This window comes from Pipistrellus hanaki (genome assembly GCF_964339955.1).
Source record: "Pipistrellus hanaki genome assembly, chromosome: 13".
In the NCBI taxonomy this organism is placed as follows: Eukaryota; Metazoa; Chordata; class Mammalia; order Chiroptera; family Vespertilionidae; genus Pipistrellus; species Pipistrellus hanaki.
This window is the reverse complement of record NC_140515.1, coordinates 33,055,345-33,079,538: the sequence shown is the minus strand read 5'-3', so window position 1 is coordinate 33,079,538 and position 24,194 is coordinate 33,055,345. Positions and strand designations below refer to the sequence as shown.

Genomic DNA, 24,194 nt, shown 5'->3' with positions numbered 1-24,194 from the left:
GCCGCTCCTGGAGGTCAACACAATTCATTAAAAGCCACATCCACAAAAACGGACAAACATAGCACCCGCAAAAAACAATAAAAGAGTATCACTTCTAAGCTTAGGTTTTTTTTAAAATCCCACATGAAATATAAACAAATCAAGTCATGCAGCATTCAAAAGAAAAATGCATTAACTGGAGTTTAACTGAGGAATTTAGGGTGATTCAAAATAGGGGGGGGGGAATCCTTCATTAACAGAAAACTATTAATCACATGTACTAGCTTATAGATTAAAGAAGAAAAGCTGCATGATCATTTTGGTGAATAGATGCCAAGAACAGGATACGATTCTGTTCAACAGAAGGTGGGAGGCAGCAGATCAATGATCCTCTTCTAAGTCTAAGCAAGGCAATAAAACAAGAGAAAAGAATGTCTGCTGTGAATTCTAGAAAGGATGAGGCAAAGACATCACTAGTTATAGAAAATATAATTGCCCACCTAAAAAATTCAAGAAAATTTACTAAGAAACTAATAGAATTAAGAAGAAAATTAACCAGGGAAGCAAACTGAAGTCTAGAGTTAAAGAACTTGCCAAGATCACACAGCTAGCAGAGCCTCTAATTTGGGTTTGACTATCCCTGTAGGACCCCCTTCTCCATAAACATTAGCTCTAACTCCAGGAGAGCAGATCTCACTTTTTCAATGGTCTATTTCTCCCATTACATATGACTCTTTTAGAAAATGCAAAGCCAATGGATCAGAGCTTACCTTCTAGCCTGGAACTAGTTAGCCAAGGTCAAGTCTCGGCAATGACCACAAGTTTTTCCTGCTATACTTTTTGATAAATCACTACCTAATCTTCCAACTCAACAGCCGAGGGAAGTAAACCATTGGCCAAAGATTAACACTAAACACAAGTTCTCAGAAAGCTCCTCCCTTTAGTAAGTTCCCCCAAACACAGAGACTTGGGGACAATAAAGGGTTCACACAATTTTTCAGGTGACCCACACACTAATCCTGCCTATTTGTGGATTTATCGGTCAGGGGGGTGGGGAGAGATAGGGGAGGTGTTTATAGGGTGACGGCTTCATCTGAAGAAAGCTGAAGACAGCCCTGAAGCTAAAAGATATTGCACCTGAGCAGTGTAGTTTTGATCCAAATCATGAGCAGAGACTTGGGAAAGTTTCATCACCAGACAACCCTGTAATTTGGGTCAAACTTTGCAAACACAGGTTTGAGTAGAAGAAGAAGTCCATCACCACCAATAAGCAATGGACAACCCCGGTAATCCAAGGTCCTGATGATTGGAACCAGAGTTTATTAGCCACAGTTACAGTGGCTTCAGGAAGGATCCTTTGCCCTGAGGTCCCCCTTGTGAGGTATAGCTTCCTCCAAGTCTCACAAGGTCAAGTTCATCGCCCTCTGCTGATGTGTCACCCACCTCTCCGAAGAGTCACTCTCCTGTAGTCTGTGCCCCAAAGCTCAGTGAAACCATCCTCACTCAGAGCCTTCTCTCAGCCATGAACAACTACCCACAGTTCCCCTTGGATGCTCTGGTGTAAACTGGGGTGTCCCCTCCTGAGCAGACATTGGATGTGGACATAGCAGGTCCTGCATAAAGCTCTCCACTCATCAATAGCTTCTTGTTGTTTAGCACTTTTCAGGAACAGCTCTCCGAGTCTGTATACACATCTTTTGCCTTTGAAGCTGAATTTCTTCTCTGGACCTCATCACGTCTAGGCTCAGGGTAACTTGGCATCTTTCCAAAGTCCCCTTAGCATTGGATGGATAGGTTGTTTTTCCTTCTGGAGGGTGGGGGAGGGGAGAGCCGAGCTCCTGCTCCCCCTCTGGCATAACTAGAGGGATCCCTTTGTAGAGTGACACATGCCTAGCACCTGCATTTCTGGTGGGTCAGGTATCCAGTGCCTCCCAGCCATCTGCACAATGGCCAAGACCAGTGGTCGGCAAACTGTGGCTCGCGAGCCACCTGCGGCTCTTTGGCCCCTTGAGTTTTTAGCAAAGGCCAGCTTAGGAGTACCCTAATTAAGTTAACAACAATGTACCTACCTATATAGTTTAAGTTTAAAAAATTAGGCTCTCAAAAGAAATTTCAACCGTTGTCCTGTTGACATTTGGCTCTGTTGACTCATGAGTTTGCCGACCACTGGCCAAGACCATTGAAGAAGTGGTGAAGGCAGCGGTCAGTCAAGTAGTTGGTGGTCTTTGTCACAGGGGTGAAGGAGAGCACTAGCAATACAGTGAAATCCTAAACACGGAAAGTAGGACCTATCTGACCAACAACCAAGCAGATGGAAAGAAGACTAAGCTTAGAATCATGCCTCCACCCACCACAGGCTGAGGGCACCAGGGCAAATCCCAAAACTGCTCTGAGCCTCGGCTCCTTTGTTCGTGTGAGAAATAACTGACCGCAGGCACGTTGTGAGGGTGAAGGACTCTGTAAACTGAAGAAGCAACTCTCACTTTTAAAAAATATATGTTTTTATTAATTTCAGAGAGGAAGGGAGAGGGATAGCTAGAAAGATCAATGATGAGAGAGAATCATTGATCAACTGCCTTCTGCATACTCCACACTGGGGATCGAGCCCACAACTCGGGTGTGTGCCTTGACTGGGAATAGAAACTTGACCTCCTGATTTATAGGTCGACATTCAACCACTGAGCCACACCAGCCAGACCACCAACTCTCACTTTTCATCAAGGAAATCAGGAGAAAATGAAACACTATTACTGTAAATGGTATTTGACTCCCTGATGACAAACATTAAGTTGTTGTTGTTTTCAGATGAGTGAAAACTATTTCCCTGAGAACCTTTAAGAAGGAATCCTGATTGGTGTGTGAAAGTTGATGAGACCTGCACAGAAGCCAGCAGTCAGGGGCCTTTTGGGGATCACAACCTGATGTCCTTCCTGAGTGTTTCTGAAGAGACCTGCTGTCACCTGAGCCACTCTGCCAGGAACGCCCAGGGCCCCCAGATCATCCCTTAAGCCTTCCCTCTGGTGGGAACAGAACTGCCTTCCCTTCCTTCTGCTCCCCTTCCCGCCTTATCTGGCCTGTATCACACAGACTTTGTCAGTCTGGGCAGATGCCACGGCAGCAGCTCCTAACCTGGACTTCACAGGTCCCTAGAGGCTCCCAGGACAGGCTTTGGGGACCCTGGGGCCATACCTGCACCAGTCCCTTTGCCCTGAATGTCACCGATGCACAGCTCCTACATAATACCTGCCTAAGGAATGTCCCTGCTTTTTGATGCTCCATGACATGAACTCTGTTCAGAATTCCTCCAAATGTCTTCCCCTGCAATGATAGGCTTGTTCTGACCAGCCAAGCAACCCCAGGGAGAGGTATCTGAGAGATGTGCAATGGGTGGGTCTGGACACGCTGGTGTAAGCCACATATGTATCCGATGTTGTCTACTTTCCCAAAAGTTTTGGCCTCCTATGAGAGTTCCTGCTTCCTCCAGTCTAATGTGAGCCAAGCTTGGTCAGTACAGTGGACTATGGGGCCTGGATTAATTGCTACTGACAGATAAGACCTTAGGAACGGTGAAGTGATGTAGCCCCAAATAAATGGACAGAATGAGGGCAAAACCTCTGAATCCAGTGGGTTGTTTTTTTTACATTCAATTATCCCAGTATTTTCTTTATTTTACAAACCTCTTCTTTGGATGTTCGGAGCTAGTCTGAGGAAAAGTTGGTACACAGAGGAAAACCTTGGAATCAGAGCTGAGATTTTCCAACCCTCCAGCCCCATGGATAACCTCTGATAAACTCAATTGGGAAAACTTCAGTGTTTGGGCCCACACTCCCTCTGCTAGAAAGGACTCACTGTATCAAGAAGGAAGTTAAAGGAATTTTAACACGAACTGTTTGTTAACTGAATTACACTTGAAAAGTGCACCTCTTAATTCTGTAGCTTCTTTGAACTTTGGTTTATCCTAAGAGGGAAATATTCAAGCCAACAATACTTGCCTTATTTACTTTGGAACCCTTGGAACCACAATTCCGGTTTTTAACATATTTGTTAAGCAAGTGGGACTGATAAATTTGTTAAAGCATTCCACTATTAACAGTGCAAAACCAATACAGAGTGATATCTTATCAACATGGTCAATTTCTGCCTTGGCCGGGTAGCTCAAGGTTAGAGCATCCTTCTGATATACCAAGGTTGTAGGTTTAATCCCCGGTCAGGACACATACAAGAATCCACCAACGAATGCATAAGTAAAACAACAAATAGATGTTTCTTTCTCCCCGCCCCCCTTCCTCTTTCTCTCTAATCAATGAAATTTTTAAAATTAAACAAGACTCGATTCCTGGTCGGGTGCATGCCTAGGTTGTGGGCTCCATCCCCAGTGGGGGAAGGTGGGGAGGTGGGAGGCAGCCAATCTATGGTTCTCTCTCATCATTGATGTTTCTCTCTCTCTCTCCCTCTCTGAAATCAATAAAGGTATATTTTTAAAAAACAAAAATAAAACTATCGCCAATTCCTTTCATCACTGTTCTGAAGCTGGAAGGAAGACTGGAGACCTGGGTTCCATTCACTGCGGAGTGAGAGAGAATCCACAGCCTATCACTTGGGAATCCCTGAGAATAACTGAGGGTTATGGACAAGTGACAGTATCAACACTAAATCCTGAGAAAACAATTTTTAATTGAAAATCTGTGAATTCATGCCAGCATAAAATCCCCCGGTCCCATGACAATATTTTAAACTGTTGTGCATGTCTAATGGTTCTAGCCTCGCATTTCTGACAATAGTGCTTTTGTTCTCCACTCTGCCTTACCCGTCAAACATGCTCCTGTGTACAAAACCTTGCATAGCGATCAGGAAGGTATTGCTAGGTTTGTTCTGGAAATTACTGTGCTCACACGTGTCATTTTCCCCGTTTTTAAGTTTACTTGCAGATAAGGGGAAGGATGGGGGTAAGGGCAGGGAGATAAGGGAAAACAGTGGTTCTCAGTACAGACACTACCCTTTCAGGCCGAAGAACAGGGTCTGCAAGATGCATGCACTACACAGCGGCTCCAGTCGGAGAGCAGAGGGCTGTGTGAACAAGCTTTGCTTTCAAGCTCTGTAAGTCAGTGTTTAGTCTCTTTGTTCTGTAAGGAACTGGAAACATCTCAGAGCCACTTGTGCCACGTGGCAGGGAACTTTGTAAAAACTGAGTGGCTGTGAGAATGAGCAGTATACTATGTGGCTGAAAGAAACTGTTGTGGACTGAATGTTTGTGCCCCCACCACCATCACCACCAAAATTGGGAGGATGAAGCCCTGAACCCCAAGGTAATGGTATTTGGAGGTGTGGCCTTTCTGAGCTCATCAGGTTTGGATGATATCATGAAGGAGGCATTCTTACAAGAGAGGAAGACAAAGATCTCTCTCTCCACAAGCATTCATCACAGAAAGGCCAGGTGAGGACCCAGTAGGAAGGCAGCTATCTACAAACCAGGAACCCCATCCTCACCTTGGTCTTGGACTTCACAGTTCCAGAACTACAAGCAATAGGGGTCTGTTGATTAAGCAGTCCATCTGCGATATTTTGTTATAGCAGCCCCAGCTAAGACAGAAGCTCCCCAGTAAGGCTCTTCTCTTTAACCTCCTTCTATGTGTTTCCAAGTTTGTGTTGAAAACAATGAAAGTGAATAGTATCTGTCTTCAAAATAAGAGTACTCAATCTAGTAAAGACATGAAATTTTAATATGTTTGTATATGAAATATACAAGGGCCTAAGGGCAAAGTCAATTCTCTATATAATTTCATTATTACAAAGTTAAGTCTTGAGTCAAAAAACCCAACTCTAAAAATATGGTCTTAAAAATCACATATCTGTATACACATGAAGACAATAAACATTCTCATGCTCCATCATCATCATCCACTGCAGCATAGATGGCTTGATTCCTCCTCTTAATTTTCTTTCTTTGTTCAGGTACAGACTCATCACTCAGCCTTTTCCCTGGCGCGCTGGTTAAGTCCGTCCCATCTTCACACTCCACAGCCTCGCCAGGTTTCCCCTCTCTGCCAACTGGGGAACCCGATGTGTCATCAGAAGAAACGAACATGGAACCCGGCAGGGTCCTGACATCGGAGAAGCTTGCAGAAAAGTCAGAGGCCTGGTCAGAAGAAGGTTCTAGGGATGCTGTATTCATGTCACTGTGTGCACTTACAAAACTATCTTCCTCTTCCTCTTCTTCGTCTTCCTCTAACACTATTTCATCTGGATTAGCAGAGGACAGGGCAGAGGTGTCTGTGTTATATTCACTGGGCTCCTCTCCAGAGTCATTGCTGCCCCCTTCATCCTGCTCTTCACATTCACCACTCAAGTGGTGTTCTTCCTGGGCCTTCTGAAGACTGACATTAATGTCCGTGATGCCAAGTTTGGCACAAAACTCAGTGGTCTGAGGGTTGATCCTGTGAACCAACTGCATTTGTGTCTGTGGCTTGCTTGGGTCATAACAAGCAGCCGTCACGCTAAAGTTAGATGGAACTTTGAGGTCACGATTCAATATTTCCAATACTTCATTCATAGCTTCTTCTGTTGGACTATAATCCCACCTATAAAAGTCCAAAACAATGGTCTTTTATACATCATTGGCCCCAGACAATAAGTGATTAAATCTAACTATGAACGTCAGGTAAAAGGATAAGAAATAAATGATAATCTAAATTCCATTTAGTAAAATTACAGTTAATTTAACAAAGGACCATCTCAAAATAAAAACAATTCATAGAAAAAGCTGTCCGTACAACCTAAAGCAAGTATAAGTTATTTTGATGTGAACCAAATCTCCACCGTATTAGTTTTGTGCACATTTAATCACTTATACTCTTATTTGGGTTGGTATTCAACAATCCATTTTCTTGTTAACCCTGAATTATTCTTACACTCATTAACAGGTGTGTGTTTCTCTTAATAATAATAAAAAAAACCTTGCGCTGAAACCGGTTTGGCTCAGTGGATAGAGCGTTGGTCTGCGGACTGAAAGGTCCCAGGTTCGATTCCGGTCAAGGGTATGTAAATTGGTTGCGGGCACATCCCCAGCAGGGGGTGTGCAGGAGGCAGCTGGTCGATGTTTCTCTCTCATCGACATTTCTAGCTCTCTATCCCTCTTCCTTCCTCTCTGTAAAAAATCAATAAAATATATATTAAAAACAAACAAACAAAAAAAAAATAACCTTGCAAGCATGGTGAGAGCAAGTCCTAAATAAGGTCAAGCTTACCTTGTATGCAGGCCATTATTTTCAGGCATATTCCACAGGCGTGCAGTTACATTAATAAGATTGTTTGTAGCCCTGAGAATAGTGAGCCATTCAATATCATACTCTAAGTAATCAGGAGCACCGGGGTCATGATCTATTTCTATTACCTAGAGGAAGAAATTGGTAATTTTAACAAATACATATCTATTTTTAATGTCTAAGGATTTCAATGTAACAATGAAAGTTAAAAGGAATTTAATTTAATAGCCTAAAAATATCAATGTAAATATCCCCAAAGAATTCTCAGGCTATATAAATTACAAAATACACAAATAACTTAGAAAACAAAAAATAAAATGTCTTCTTAATCACTGGAAGAGTAAAACTACATTGAAGAGTTACTTCACTGTCTTCTTACCTGAAGAAAGTCTCTATGTGGTAAGCACTTGTCCAAGGCTAAAAACTTGGTTGCTTTGGCAGTCTCTCCTTCATCCTTGGCCTAAACCAGGATTTAAGAAAGAATGTTCGAGCATCAGACAGTTCACACATTGCATAGGATGGAAGCACTCTTTGTTACACAAAGTTGTGGGTCAAGGGAACCGCAGTCACTTTTCCAAAGATTTGCGCTCACTTGTGCAACAATGGGCACTCAAACTCCCTGGCTTTCATTTCTTACATTCGTACACAAGTCAAAGTAGAACCTAATGGTGATGATGATAATGTTAAATCATAGCACTGAACATATATATTAAGGCATATAACGAAAGGATTCAAGATAACAGAAGAGCTTAAAAAATAAACTGGCAGAGTTAAAAGCACACAATTTTTAGGAGAAATCGTAGAGGAGAACGTCACTACCTTGAGTTAGGGAAAGATTTCTTAGAGATAACAGCAAAGGTAGATGCGATATACCCGTAGAATGAAATACTATTCAACAATAAAAATGAATAAAACACAGATACATGCTATAACATAAATGAACCTCAAAAACAAGCAAATAATAGAAGCCAGATGCCAAAGACTATATATTTATGATTACATTTATATGAAAGGTTCAGAAAGGGCAAAGCCATAGAGACACAAAGCAGGTTAGTGGTTGCCTGGGGCTGAGGATGAGAATGAAGACTGACATCAAACACACATAAAGGATCTTTCCAGATGATGGAAATATTAAAAAACTGGATTATGTGATGTGTGCACACACACATACACACACACACAAAATCACTGAATTATACACTTGAATGAATTTTATGTAAATTATACACCAATAAAGCTTTTTGTTGTTAATCCTTACCCAAGGATATTTTTTCCATTGATTTTAGAGAGAGTGGGAGGAAGGGGTAAGAGGGAGAGGAGAGAAATATGGATGTAAGAGAGATGCATTGATTGGTTGCTTCCTGCACTTGCCCCGACCAGGGCTGAGGATTGAACCTGCAACCCTTCACTGGGTTGAAGCCTGACACTCTAACCACTGGGCACCACCATCCAGGGCACCAATAAAGCTTTTTTTTTGAAAAGTGACTTGTCAAACAGAAATATGGAAGGGGTCACAAATAAGAAGGTCATATTAAAAACAGTAAAAAAGTGACTCACTGAAATCAGTAAGGCACCTGGAGGAAAAGATACAAGGAAACAAGCTATGGAATGTCCTGCTGCAGACCAGGTATCAACCTTCAGTGCTGAAGAGGGACTCAGAGGTGGAAGGCACAGAGGTTACAGACCATCCTGGCTGCAGGGCAGTTCTGAAGAAAGGTGATCTTTGGGGCTGGTGAAGGGGCTAAGAGAGAACACTGGCAAAGTCAGAGGAGCTTGAGGAGCCAAGGAAAAGGAATCGAATATGTTGTTAATACTGAGGTAAGAGTCCCTGGTTGACAACAGAAGATGCAGGGGGGGAAAGGTAGCAAACCAGATACTTCAATAAAAATCCAAGCATGTGAGGAGCCCTGAGAGACAGAAGAGAGTAACTCAGATGCGAAAAAGGTGACTGAACCCGACTGGCAAGGCTCAGTGGTTGAGCTTTGACCCATGAATCAGGAGGTCAGTTTGATTCCCAGGCAGGGCACATGCCCAGGTTGAGGGCTTGATCTCCAGTGGGGGACATACAGGCGGCAGCCAATCGATAATTATCTCTCATCATTGATGTTCTATCCCTCTCCCTTCCTCTCTGAAATCAATAAACATATATTTTTTTTAAGAAAAGAAAGAAAAGGCGACTGATATAAAAATAGATGACTAGGACTTGGGAAAATGAAAGGAGAAACCTGGTCTCTTATTTAGGTCTACAGAGCTAAAGTGGACCTCTACCACTGAAAAGTGTTTGGTCAAGCAAGATTGGGGAGCACTGTAAACCACATCCCAGTAATGCCCAGTAATTAGTACGTTCAAGACTCAGAATTCTATAGAAGCCTGCAAGGACTCCTAACTTTGTGAACCAAGCATCTTCTAAATGTTTTCCCTCTGAAACTCCTATGAGAAAGTCAGTTTAGTCTGAATCGGAGATGAAACTAAGAACCACATATTTCCATAAAAACCTAATCATAGGTATATATTTATTCTCTGCTTTCTATTGAGCACTCCCACCATGCAATTGGCCAAGGCAAACTTAGACTCATCCTAGATTCCCTCCTCCCTCCATCACCAAATCCTGATGATTCTACTTCCAAAATCTCTCTAGACCCTTGGTTCTCAACCTTTCTAATTCCGCGACCCTTTAATACAGTTCCTCATGTTGTGGTGACCCCCAACCATAAAATTATTTTTGTTGCTACTTCATAACTGTAATTTTTGCTGCTGCTCATGAATCGTAATGTAAATATCTGTGTTTTCCGATGGTCTTAGGTGACCCTGCTAGCAGTTGCTGTACAGCCTAAGACCATCGGAAAACACAGATATTTACATTACGATTCATAACAGTAGCAAAATTACAGTTATGAAGTAGCAACAAAAATAATTTTATAGTTGGGGGTCACCACAACCTGAGGAACTGTATTAAAGGGCCGCGGCATTAGAAAGGTTGAGAACCACTGCTCTAGACTCTGCTTTATTCTGTGTCCCTTTTTTGCCTTAGGTTACCAGCTCATCTTTTGCTTAAAGAACCTCCTGTGCCTCCTATTTTGTATCACTCTAATCCATCTGCAAAACTAGCCAAACTAATCTTTCAAAAATGAAAATCTGTATTTCATCACCCTCCAACTTTCCCCATTACCTCTGGCTAACACCCAAACCCCAGAGCACAGCACTGTGACCTCGTCTCAGCATCTATCCTCCACCATGGGAACGAGCTGCAATCCCCCAGAGGCGCCCTGTTCTCAGCCTCTGGCCTTGGCACACATGGGTCCCTCCTCATGGATGACCTCATAGTCTACTTCTTCCTGCACCATCAATTCCTTCGGAAAAGCCTCACTTGCTTAATCTCTCTGCCCACATAGTCTGGCTTAGGTGTTCCCACAGTGCCCTAGGACTTTTTGTCACAAACTTATTACACTCTTTTATCATTCTTGCTTACTTATCTCTTCCCCAGACTGGATTCTGAAAGTTACCTTTCATTTCTTTCTCTAACTTTACAACTGTTTCAACAGTGGGTAGCCCACTGATGTTCAATAAGTGTTTGTTAAATGAAGGAATAAATACTGTGTTTTCTACCTGATGCTGCATCAAGGCTGCAAACTTCACGTGAAGGTGTGCGGAAAACCAGTAAGTTGGTTTTAAGTGCTCTAGAAGCTCTGAGGCAGCAGGACTTCCTAAGGTGTTATTTTCCACTTCTTGTCGGAAAAAAGATTTAGTCTTAAGAAGTTGCTTCTTATTTCCATAATGGTATATACTTCTTGGCCAATCATGAGATAAGAATATGTCCATAGGCTGCTTCAGCTTTAACAGGAAAAAACAAAACAACAACAACAAAAAAACTCTTAAAAACAGATTAACCACAAGCAAATGCCCTTCCTTCTCTCCCCTGACACATACCATTTATCCACTTAGATCTCTGGATTTTTGTGTAAATCGTTCTAAGGATCTTCAAGTAAGGAAGTCACAGAAACACTAACCTATTCACTCACCTATTTCTCCCCGCCTCACAAACCATTCTTATTTCCCAGCAAGGCATGTCAACAGAGACACACTTTGATTAGACTGCCAATCAGCTATGGTCTTTTGCATTGGGTTTCTAAAATATGTAATAACCATTGTGCTTTTCCCATTTTGGTAAACAAACCACTGTTTTACGATCCAGAGACTCCACATTTCATAAGACATCTAATGTAAATGATACAGTAAACCTAAATATATAGTCCACTATTTTCCTAATGGACTCATAGAATATACCAAAAATACTCTGTTAACTACATAAGTCACATTAGAAGTATTTAAGGTGGCTGTTCTTCATGGGGAACACAAAATACAGTCCATACTTTACTTATCCCATACTTGGAAAACTAAATTTAAATAACAAGTAAGTGTTCAAGACAATACAAACTATAAGAAAGATATGACTGAATAACTGGTATGGGAAATACATGCAATGAAAATTCAGTTAAGCCCTGGGCGGTGTGGCTCAGTTGGTTGGAGCACTGTCCTGTGCACAGAAAGGTTACCGGTACAATTCCCCATCAGGGAACAAATCTAGACGGCAGGTTCGATCCCGGGTCAGGACAAGTACATGAGGCAACCGATTGATGTTTCTCCCTCTTAAAAAAAAAAATCAGTAAACTATATCCTCGGGTGAGGATTAAAAATGTTTTTTTCAGTGAAATATGATGACTTTAAACTAGAATACTGGTTGGGAAGTAGTATCGAACCTGGGTCTCAAGGACTGGTAGGAGTTAGACTGGTGAAAAGGAAAAAGCATTCAAAGTAAGGCACTGCTATGAGTAGGGCATCGAATGCGTGCGAGCATCCTATGCTTCCATAGAGGCTGGGTGGTATAGTGGGAAGGGCCTGCGTTCTCTCAGACAGGCTCTGCCACTTAACTACTTGGGAGATCTTGGGTAGGTTGCTTATCATCTGAGCCTTGGCCTCTCATTCTTAATCTGACAGAATTAGAGTGGCGAAAATATGAAATATGTCGTGTGAAAACTGCTTAGCCCAGTGCCAGGCACTGAAATGGTTCTCAAACAAAAACCTAGCTTCACCTATTCTCCAGACACCACTTTCATGATTTTCCCATATCTTCTGTCATCTTTACTGTTATTTATTTTCTACTTAATACCATTCTTTAAAATATTATAATATTTTCTTTCGCCAAAACCAGGTTAGCTCAGTGGCTAGAGCGTCGGCCTGAGGACTGAAAGGTCCCAGGTTCGATTCCAGTCAAGGACATGTACCTTGGTTGCGGGCACATCCCCAGTAGGGGGTGTGCAAGAGGCAGCTGATTAATGTTTCTCTCTCATCCATGTTTCTAACTCTCTATACCTCTCTCTTCCTCTCTGTAAAATATCAATAAAATGTATTTTTTAAAAATTAAAAAAATATATTATAATATTTTCTTTAAAGTATTACTTTATTCCAATATATTTTAGCCTTAGCATAATATCTGAAATCATGAGTTGAATGTTTTATTTTTACTCACTAAAAAAATTTATTACCATAAGAATTTTTTTAATGTTCATCTGTGAACTTCCTAAAAACAACTCAAATCCAAATTTTAGAAATACTGAATTATGCTCTTCTTGAAAGTAATATACCAAAATGATCAAACACATTTTGGTACAGAATTACTTTAACACTTTTCCATGCCTGCCATATTGTACTTTTTACATACCTGTTTTAATTTATACACTTCAACATTTCTCACATGATATATACTCCTTATTGTAGCTGAATTATAAGGAGGGCACTCAAAATGACCTTAAATTGAAGGAGAGAAATAAGCTGTATTCAACACCTTTAAATATTGCAAATTATATAAATAGATACACATACTTCCCTACAACTAGTGTCTGCTATGAATGTTTTTGGTTCTTAAAGTTTAAAAAAAAAAACACTGCTCTTTATATGTTGATATATTCAGTTACTAAATGATCACAAACTATCAATCTAAATTTGGGGACCTGTAGTTTTTAAAATGAAATTATATTTAATTTGGAAGCACATTGTTTATTCACATAGTTTTAAAAAACACCTCCGGAAAGGTTAGAAGACAACGTGTTCCTCCTAGAGAATAGATCGGTGGATGCCTTGGGCTGGTGGGAGCAGGGATTAACTACAAATAGGCACAACACTCTCAGGGGTGATAGAAATGGTCTACATCTGGATGGTGGTAAAATCTGGATGCATAACTCTATAAATTTACTAAAACCATCGAATGGTATACCTGCAATGGTCTATAAATTCTATCGCAATGAAACTGCCAAAACAATGGAGGGGGGTCCCTCCTGTTCCTTCCCCGCCTTCAGGAACACTACCTAGAGGCAGCTAGCGTTAATCAGGTTTTAGAATTTCATTCTAGGGGTATCATCTATGCATACAACATGTCATCTATTTCTTTATCCTCCCTTTTTTTTTTTTTTTTATACATGTTCTGTGCCGTGTTTCTTCACTTATTTTGGAGTACTTTTCATATTAGTTACATATAGAACTACTTCTTTTTCCTTTTCTTTACTTTTTTAAAGGCGTCATAGCATTAAACTGCTTAGTTATATCATGGTATATTGAACTAGTTCCTAACCTTTGCTACTACAAACAAAGCTGAAATAAATAAATTTGCATATATCATTTTGCATATGCAAAATATCCCTAGAGACACGTTGCTGGGAGTAGAACTCCTGGGTTAGAGTACTTTTAGAATTTGCAGATATTACCAATTGTCCCTCTGAAGAGTGGTTCCACTTTGCATGCACATCTGCCATGTAGGAGATGGCTTACTTTTAATGTCCATGCCAACAGTTTATAATCACAGAGAGCAGGGCACAGGCCACAAACTTGTGACTTAACAGTTATATTGAGGATAGTTTTAGCTGCCCAGCTTAATACAAGAAATTTTAAAATAAAATATGAATACAAGCTATTCCTTTAATTTTAAAATCAAGGTATAATTCACTCAGATATTGTAGGGTGAATAAGTGCAGTGTGGTATATAGATGATCCTTGAACAACACAAGTTTGAACTGCTTTTATGTCCACTTACAGATGATTTTATTTTCAATAAATCCCTGTACTGTTTCTGATATGCAGTTGGGAATATACGGATGTTGATGATCAACTGTATGCATTGATAACACCATTTTACATAGGGGAATAGAACGTCCATGGATTTGGTATCCACAACATGTGTCTGTGGCGGGGAGGGGGATTGTCCTGGAACCAATCCCTCACAAATACCAGGGGACAGCTTAAGTTTTGAGGAAGTCAAACTTACATGTGGATTTTTTTTTACCATGCAGGAGTTAGAGGCTCTAACATCTGCGTTGTTCAAGGATCAACTGTACTTATGCAATGGAATACTATTCATAAACTAAAATGAATGTATTAGAGTTATATGTATCAACATGAATTTCAAAAACATAAAAGAAGCAAGTTGCAGAAAGACACATGCAAAATGACACATTTATATGAAGTTTAAAACATGTTATATAACATACTACTTAAAGCTGTTACAAGCACAGTAATGAGATAAAATAATCAAGTTAATGATAAACACCAGATTCAGAACAGTGACTACCTGATGAGGAAAGGGAGGACAAAAAGAGAGGAATGGGACCGAGGACTGACAATAATGAGTTTCAATTGTATCTATATTGTTTTATTTCTTTAAAAAAATCAAAATGAGCCCTGACCGGTTTGGCTCAGTGGATAGAGCCTCCGCCTGTGGACTGAAGGGTCCCAGGTTCGATTCGGGTCAAGGGCATGTGCCTTGATTGAGGACACATCCCCAGTGGGGAGTGTGCAGGAGGCAGCTGATGAATGTTTCTCTCTCATCGATGTTTCTCTCTATCTCTCTCCCTTCCTCTCTATGAAAATCAATAAAATTATTTTTTAAAAAGAATCAAAAAAGTGGCAAGAATACTAAGTCTTGATGAAACTTGATGTGGCTACACAGATAATACATTCTATGTCCTCTATATTTCCATAGGCATAAAATATTTTATAATATAAACTTAAGAATAAATTAGTTCATAGAAGAAATCCAATGAAAACGGCAAACTATATATTACGCTTAAGTTACTCTGGGGCATGCAAGTTTTAAAGTTTAAAAACAGTCAGGACAACAATACCTTTTCGATAGTCATGAGATTTGAAGATACCAGAGATTCCACCAATCCTTACACCTCGGTATTTTACCACACCTGCCAAACCTGAGAAATTAGTTAAATAAGATTACTATAGGCAAAAGCAATCTCTACTAACTGACTGAACGGTTTCCAGGCCTAAAATCCCATGGAGTGCTAAAGTTATTTGAAAATAAAGTATCATGATAAGGTTACTCTTTTACATAGTAATATGCCAAAAATAGACTAGGAGGCAAGACCTAAAGCAAGTCAGTCAAGAAATTAAGCAGAAAGGGAAAAAAAAAAAAAAAAAAAAAAAAATGAGATAGATGAGCTTAGAGGAAAATAGACATAATTTGGTACCTAATGGAATACGAGGGTGTGGTGTGAGAATAGGCAAAAAGTGTCGTATAATGGATTTATATGATATATAAAGTCATATATATGATATATGAAAGTCAGCACATATAAGGTATAAAGAACCTGCAGTTTCTATATTTCATTTCTAAACTGACCACCTTCAAAAAATTTCACTTTCTCATAATGTTGCACTTGTCAAAAGCTAATCAATCAGTAATGAACTAGAAAAATTAAATATCTGTAGTTTTCAGAAAAAAGGACTATAGAGTTTAAAGGGGCTAACATTGAACCTGAATCTAACCAGATCTAAATCTAAATGCAGGTTACAGGCAATGCAGAGGACAAAAGGAACACGTTAAACAACTCAGTAGCTATATCCAGAATGCAGGAAATCCTACAAGAAAATTTCCCATTTTCTTCAACAAATAAACGGCATGGCCGAAACCGGTTTGGCTCAGTGGATAGAGAGTCAGCCTGCGGACTGAAAGGTCCCAGGTTCGATTCCGGTCAATGGCATGTACCTTGGTTGCGGGCACATCTCCAGTAGGGGGTGTGCAAGAGGCAGCTGATCGATGATTTTCTCTCATCGATGTTTCTAACTCTCTATTCCTCTCTGTAAAAAACATCAATAAAATATATATATTTTTTAATAAAAATAAAAAATAATAAATAAATAAATAAATAAATAAATAAATAAATAAATAAATGGGGGTGGGAAGGAAAGAGATGAAAGGAACAGCTAGCTAGAGTCTAAGACTTTAGCATCATGACAATGAAATGCATGGACCTTGTTTGGATCCTATTGAACAAGTCAGTTGTAAAACAGACAGCTTTGTGAGGATCAGGGAAATCTAAACATGAACGAGGCAACAGAGAATAAAGAATTACTGCTACTTTAGTTAAGTTTAACAATGGTACTGCAGATGTGGGTATTTTTTAAAATCCTCATCACTTAAAAAATACGTACTGAGTGTTTACAGGTGAAATAATATCATGGCTTGAATTTGCTTTAAAATAAGTTCAGTCACCTTCTCCCACCAAAAAAGTTTAGGGGAGGGTCGGTTGAAATAAGGATGGCAGAATAATTGTGGTTGAAACTAGTTAATAGGTATGGAGATTCATTATACAGAAATACCCAGCTTTTCCAAAGTTTGTGTTACACAATTTCACTTTTATGACAGACCTACAGAACTGGAGCCTTTTTCTCTCCAGAGTGCCTGTTTTCACTAACTGAAAGAAACCCAAAGAGGATTTTTGCTTTAATGAAAATAGGTGAAAAGCCAAAATAGCTTGTTTTGTAGCCTGCATCCAAAGCAGGAACAGTGGCCCCCAAGCCCCTTCCCTAGGAGCTACCACCATAGCTTTGAACTGTGTCTGAGCATCTGCGCTTTATCTCGATTTATTCTGAGCATCTATTAGCTAGATGTGTCCGAAGGTAGCACAAAAGCCTAACAGAGCTTGTAAAGGAGTTATACTTAACAAAAAACTGGATATAATTAAACCTATTGGTATGATTTAGAAGGTTATTTCCTAGGTCTGGGAATACTCAAATTTATGCATGTAAATTAATGGTAATTGGTAGGACCATGGCCAGTTAGATCAGCTGGTTAGAGCATTGGCTGGATAAGCCACGGTTGCAGGTTCCATCCCCCAGTTGGGGCAATACAAGAATTATCTAATGCATAAATAAGTAAAATGAGTAATCTTTCTCTCTCCCATCCGCTCCCTCTCTCTCTCTCTTCTCTAATGTTACCACAGCATTGGTGATTTTTAAATTACTGGTAATTGCTTATTTGCTTTACAGAATTTCCCCGTATGAAAGTGTTCATAGGAATGCTCTACATTCCAATACTGAGGAACACCTGTACTATTCTCTAGTTTGTGTATGTTTAACAATTTCCAATAACAAGTTCACATTTTTTTCATTTAATAAAAAGAGGGGGGGATGGAATAAAGGAATTACAAGTAGTATGTAAGTTCTTTGCAGTTTTACTATCTATTGCTTAAAACACTAGATGAAGCATGGACATATTTTCATGATTACCTATTAAGAGACATTCCCAAAACACCATGTATCTGAAGATGCTGGCCAACTGGTATACAGATTTTTAAAAGGCTTTTCCATCCCATCAAACTGAGAACGTACCCACAGACACATACCTAAATAATAAATGTTTGGTGCTACCCAGCCACCGTAGGGTAACTCTTGCAAATGATTTGAGGCTTCGTGGTTTCCCCCAATGAAGACTGTGAGAACCGGGGCCTTCTTCTCTCCGGAGTAATACCTGGAACATAAGAGCATAGCTGTCCGTTGGCACAGCAGAAACGAGGCATGGAGAAAAGCAATCAGGGGCGCCTGTACAATAATTAGACACGGCAGAAGACCAAAACAAGGTCCTGAAGGAAAAAAATCTGAGCTCATCCCTTAAAGTTTAAAAAGCACTTTCCAAACAAACTGCCCACGCTCTTGTCAAGTACATCATTGTCTTAACCACTAGGCTGGACACCTGAAAACTAATACAAAATAATACTTAACGTAAACTGTGGATGAAAAATAAAACAAAGCATTGTTTCAAGTGCCTACTATTCTTGTCCTTAAGAACGAAGGGCTGCACCTCGCGTTTCAGGTGCAGAGAGGTCAAGATCAAGATCAAGAACGTGCGGAAACCAGTTTGGCTCAGAGGATAGAGCGTCGGCCTGCGGACTGAAAGGTCCCGGGTTCATTCTGGTCAAGGGCAAGTACCTTGATGGCGGGCACATCCCCAGCGGGAAGTGTGCAGGAGGCAGCTGATCGTTGTTTCTCTCTCATCTCTCTTATCGATGCTTCTAACTCTCTATATCTCTCCCTTCCTCTCTGTAAAAAATCAATGAAATATACTTTAAAAAAAAAATCAAGAACGTTGTCAGTTCTCATCTTCTAGAACCGGGATTAGCGCGGGGCAGGGCGCCCCATGAAAACTCCAGGATCCCGGCGTCCACCGGAGTGCCGGAATCCCATCAAGTACAAGCAGATTAACCTCTCAGCCTCTTCCTTAGCGCGGGGCAGGGCGCCCCAAAAAAACTTCCAAGATCCCGGCGTCCACGAATGCCGGAATCCCATCAAGTACAAGCAGATTAACCTCTCAGCCTCTTCCTTCAGGTGTCTATCCTCAGGCTGCGACCCCTCCCCAAACAGATCGATCACACGGGGGAAGAGAGGGAAGTGACATTTCCTGGAGGCCCGCCAGGTCCTAGAGACACGCGGCGTGAACGAAGAAGACGGACCCTTAAGACGGAGGGACTCCCGCCCAGCCCAGCTTCCTCCCGCCGCTGGCCGGCCCCACCTCGCCTCACCGGTAGAAGGTCTGCATGTGGCGGTACTTGGGGGGCACGGCCATGCAGCGCAGGTCCGCCTCGTTGCGCACCGCCTGGAAGTCGCCGCAGCACAGCAGCAGGTCGATGGGCCCCGCGCCGCGCCGCTCCGCCAGCGCCAGCGTCTCGTAGATCTTGTCCAGCTCCCCGTGGCAGCAGCCGGCCACGGCCACCCGCATCCTGCCGGCCCCGGGGCGGGGGGGCGCTGCCCGCAACCCCCTATCGCGGAGCAAGCCCCGATCGGAGAGCCGAAGCCCGACGGATCGATCGCTCGGCTCCCTCCCGCCAACGTGAACTGAGCCGCCACCTTGTCCAGGCGCCTGAAATATATTTCACTTCCGGTTCCAAATCTCGCGAGAGATGAGATGGGATTAACCCGAGAATTCCCAGGAGTTTTTGGAAAGGATTAAGGTCACTAAGTCTGAGCGGTCTGATTAACTTTTTCCATTTGATATTTAATCTAATAAAAACCACTATAATAAGGTGACTAGACGTCCCGCTTTTGGCGGGAAAGTCCCGATTTTTCACAATTTGTCCAGAGTCCCGCGGCGTTTCTAAAAAGTCCAGATTTTTGGAAACAATTTGGGCAAATTGTTAAAAATCAGGACTCTCCTGCCAAAAGTGGGAAATCTGGTCGCCTTACACTATTCCCTCCTCCACCCCACCACCTCCATCCTGTCCCGCAATCACCACGCTGTTGTCCACACAGTTGTCCCTTTACTTGAACTTTTTGTTTTCTCTCTTTTTTTCTTTTTCTTTTTCTTTCTTTTTTTTTTTTTTTTTTTTTTTTTTTTTTTTCTCAATTCCTCCGCCCTGCCCCGACAGCTGTCAGCCAGCTCTCTAGGAGTCTGTCATTATTTTGCTTGTTAGTTCATTTTGTTCGTTAGAGTCCCCAAATGAGTGAAATCATATGGTACTTGTCTCTGACTATTTCACTTAGCGTGATGCTCCCCAGATTCATCCTTGTTATCGCAAAGGGTAAGACTTCCTTCTTTTTTACAGCCGAATAGTATTCCACTGTGTGAATGTGCCACTGCCTTTTTATACACTCACCTACTGATGGGCTCGTGGGCTGCTTCCAGATTCTGGCTGTCGTAAAGAACGTTGCAATGAGTATAGGGGTGCATCTATAGTGTTTCAATGTAGTGTTTTGGATTCCTTCTGAGAAGTTCCTACAGGTGGAATCGCCGTGTCATAAGGCAGTTCCATTTTTAATTTGGGGGCGTAACTCCATACTCCTTCCCACAGTGGCTGCACCAGTCTGCGTGCCCACTAACCGTTCCCACTAAAAGTTCCCTTTTCAGTGTATATCTAACAACTGATTTACTGGTGGTAGCCATTCTGACAGGTGTGAGCCGATACTTCATTGTGGTTTTAATTTGCATTTCTCTGATGATTGGCGGCGCTGAGCATCTTTTTATGTTCCTGTTGGCGGTCTGTATGTTTCCTTTGGAGAAGAGTCTATTTGGGTTCTTTACCTGTTTTTTTTCATTGGTTTGTGTGGGTTTTTTTGGTGTTAAGTTGTATAAATTCCTTTGTTTAAACTATATTTTTATTGTTTTCAGAGAGGGAGAGAGAGGGAGAAACATCCTGCATGCCCCACACTGGGGATCGAGGCCAGAGCCTGGGCACTGTGACCGCCTGGTTCACAGGTCAACACTCAACCACTGAGCCATGCTGGCCGGGCAAGTTGTATAAATTATTTTTTAAATTTGGATATTAACCCCTTAACATATATATCATTGGTGACCATGTTCTCCCATTCAGTGAGTTGTCTTCATTTTGTTGATGGTTTTCTTTGCTGTGTAAAAACCTTCTAGTTTGATGTAGCACCATTTTTTATTTTGTTTGTTTCCCTTGCTCAAGGAGATACATCAGAAAATCAATTGCTATGAAAAATATCCAAGATTTACTGTTTTCTTCTATGATTTTTATGGTTTCGAGTCCAACATTTAACTCTTTAATCCATTTTTAGTTTATTCTTGAGTATGGTGTAAGGAAGTGGTCTAGTTTCTCTCTTTCTTTCTTTCTTTCTTTCTTTTTTTTGTTTTTTTTTTTTTTGTTGTTGTTGTTGTTGTTGCATGTATCTGCTCAATATCCCCAACACCATTTATTGAATAGACTATCCTTACTCCATTGTATATTTTTAGTAAATAGTTAACCATCTCTCCTCATTTAAAAATACTAAATAATATTCTGAAGACAACAACATTAATTCAAAATGAAGCAAATATATGCAGAAAAAATGGCAATAAGAAAAACTGGGAAAGTTGTCAAGACACAAATTAAAAGACATTGTACCCAGAGTGATTTGTGAACATTTTCTTTCAAATTTATAAGGAACATATAATTTTTATGATATTTAAAATGATCAAAAGGGTAGAAAAGATGGAAATTTAACATTTTCCATTATTTTTAATATTTTATTCTCCTTTTGTACTGGATTTTTAAAATATATAACATTGCTAAATTAACTTTTCTCATTTGATATTGAATCTATAAGAATTGTCTTTTTCTGGATCTTTTCCTCTATGTAAAACATTTTAAATGAGGGCTAGCTTAAAGTAACATGAACAAATCGAATCTTAAGTGCATATTTTGGTGCCTTTTTGCATATGTAATAACACACAACCACTGCCCATCTCAAAATATAAATTGTTTACGGCATTTCCAAAGATTCCCTCATGCTTTTTCTCAAGTACCTTACTATGAAAGGAAAGTACTATTCTAACCTCTATCACCACCGATCGGCTTTGCTTGTTTTTAAACTTCATAGAAATGACAATATAGCCATGCACTCCTTAACAGGGAGGGATACATTCTGAGAAACGCATTGTTAGGCAGTTTTTGTCTGGGTCAACTTCATAGATGTTTCACAAACCTAGATGGTATAGCCCAGCAATTTTCAACCCATTTATGTATTTCTTAAACACCCTTTGCCAGCTGAGGTCTGCATTAGGTTTTGCAAGTGAGAAACACTTTTGTAAGATGTTAAACAACAACGAAAATTAGTTTCCAAGGCTGAAAGTCATTTTAAGAGAAAAGGTTTATTAGACCATTGCTAGGGAAAAAATTCATCTTGGAGCATAATGTCTAAACTACCCATAAAATGGTTAGGCAGGAAAGACATGCTTTTTGCAAGTGCTTTAAGACATGAAGTAGGGGCGGAAGATGTAAACCTTTCTGAAAGGAATTACATTAGCTATAGACAAAAGGGGTGGGAGAAAGTGAAGTGGAGCTAGTTCTGGGATAGGTGCAACAGGGTCCTCAAAGAAGTGTCCACGGCTCTGGGTTTACTGTGGGCAGCAGATTGGAAAGGTCATGAGTAAATAAGAAGTGGGGCTCCTGGGATTATCAGAGCTGGTCCACAGCTATTAGGAGGCTAACTATTCACTCAGGCAACTGTGTGGTGGTGTTTTTTAATTTAGAATACCTCATAATTTTTTTTCTCGCCAGAGAGTAGAAGGTAGAAGAAAGATTTTCTTTTCTCTTCTGGCTTTGGCAATGATTGTGGCAATTCAGCACCCCAGGCTCCCTCAGTGGTGTGAACTTCCTGTTTTTCCTGATCTCAAGTAAAATTCTCCCTCCTAGTTTGCATCTTTAGTTCTTGCAACAATTTTCTAATCTTTTTGCTTAAAATACCTAAAGTGTGTCCTGTTTTCCTGTATGTGGTATTAGCCAAGATATGTTCAAGAAAAAGTGAACAAGCAGTTGTTTTCAACCATTAAAAAATAATAATAATCCAGGGATACAATTCCCATAGGCCATATTGGGGGGGAGGGGGGGGGGGAGGAGAAGGAGACTTGACAGTAAAATCTAGCCAAACTGGAGTTGGAGAAAAATAAATGACTCAGAGAGTAAGAACTGTGTTTAAAAAATAGATGTTTGAAAATAGCGCAGATTAAGTGGGTAGGAAATGTCATGGTGAGGGTAGTAGGGTACTTAATGAATAAATATAGATGCTTCTGGAAGACCATTATGATATGGTGACATATTGAAAAGAAACCTTCATGAATAGGGGAGTGAGCTATGGAGATTTGTGGTCAATGAGTTTTCAAGTGAGTGTATAAAATGTTACAAACATCAGGAAAAACATACATTCTTGCTATCAGGATCTTGTAATTGAACTTGGTGATTATGACACCTACTACCGCCAGATGGCAGCACACTTGGGAAAACTCTGGAGAGAGCCCGTCTGCCGTGACAGACAGAAGTGAACAGAAGCAAACATCATCCTAGAGGGATAAAAAGAGTTCCGTGTGGTGTCTCTAGCCTCTGAATCTTAAACTTGTCAGACATTTCACCGGACTTTCTGATTTCATCAGAAAACATACACACAGACACACAATATCACTCCTTTATAAGTTTTGTGACCTCAGGATTCCATTCTTGAATGGAAAAGGGTGAAAAGATCAGATTTCAACTGCATAAATTATCTTTGCTTCTCCTTTGTGAAACACACCTACCTACAGATTCTGCTTTTCTACATCAAGTAAGGAAGTCCTCTCAAATCTGGGCACAAGTACAATTCAGGATGATAGGGAGCTCTACCAGCCCCGGAGAAAACCTCAACCCGGTTGAACAGGATGCAAATGGAAATGGATACCCAGGGGGCCATTCTGCATGTTTCTCAGAGGTCTTAAAGAAATAAACATAACTTTAATAATAGATAGTTATATTGATCTTTTCTTCTTTCTTTTCTCACTCTCCCTGACCCATCACTTCTGTTCCTTGGAAACTTTTCTCAAACTATTAGTATCCAAATCATTGTCCCAGGATCTGCCTTTTGTGGCACCTAAACTAAGCCAAAAATTCATTCAGTAAACATTTACTGAGTATTCCAAGGTACATAGTGAAACAAGATACATAGAAGATAAAATTCCCAGTGCATGCCATATCATGTATAAAGAGGAAACCAACAAGCAAACAATTATTACACTATATTGTTAGAAATGCTGTGTTATTGGCAAAAACAGAAGGATGAAGAAACACACCTAACCTAAATGTGGGGAAAGGATGTATGGCTTGAACTAATAGTTAAAGTGTGGACCAAACATAGCTATCACAACTCTATACC

General features: G+C 40.6%; 1 protein-coding gene across 1 annotated transcript; it reads right to left on the bottom strand.

The window, feature by feature from the left end:
• Positions 1-5,678: 5,678 nt before the first annotated feature.
• DBR1 (debranching RNA lariats 1) lies at positions 5,679-19,470 on the bottom strand. Its single transcript, XM_084901786.1, has 8 exons — positions 19,100-19,470; positions 17,927-18,051; positions 15,413-15,493; positions 12,961-13,046; positions 10,848-11,072; positions 7,621-7,701; positions 7,224-7,369; positions 5,679-6,557 (listed from the first exon to the last, which is right to left on the bottom strand). Exons 1-8 carry the CDS (start codon positions 19,294-19,296, stop codon positions 5,858-5,860), a joined length of 1,641 nt encoding a protein of 546 aa, XP_084757912.1. The 5' UTR covers positions 19,297-19,470; the 3' UTR covers positions 5,679-5,857.
• Between the last annotated feature and the right edge of the window lie 4,724 nt (positions 19,471-24,194).

What these genes read in the sequence shown, in the direction of transcription:
- DBR1 (XM_084901786.1), bottom strand. Translation starts at nt 19,296, where the DNA reads ATGCGGGTGGCCGTGGCCGGCTGCTGCCACGGGGAGCTGGACAAGATC. An exon ending in CACATGCAGACCTTCTACCG is followed by an intron (nt 18,052 to 19,099) that starts GTGAGGCGAGGT and finishes CTTATGTTCCAG; the next exon opens with GTATTACTCCGGAGAGAAGA. An exon ending in CACATAGAGACTTTCTTCAG is followed by an intron (nt 7,370 to 7,620) that starts GTAAGAAGACAG and finishes TTCTTCCTCTAG; the next exon opens with GTAATAGAAATAGATCATGA.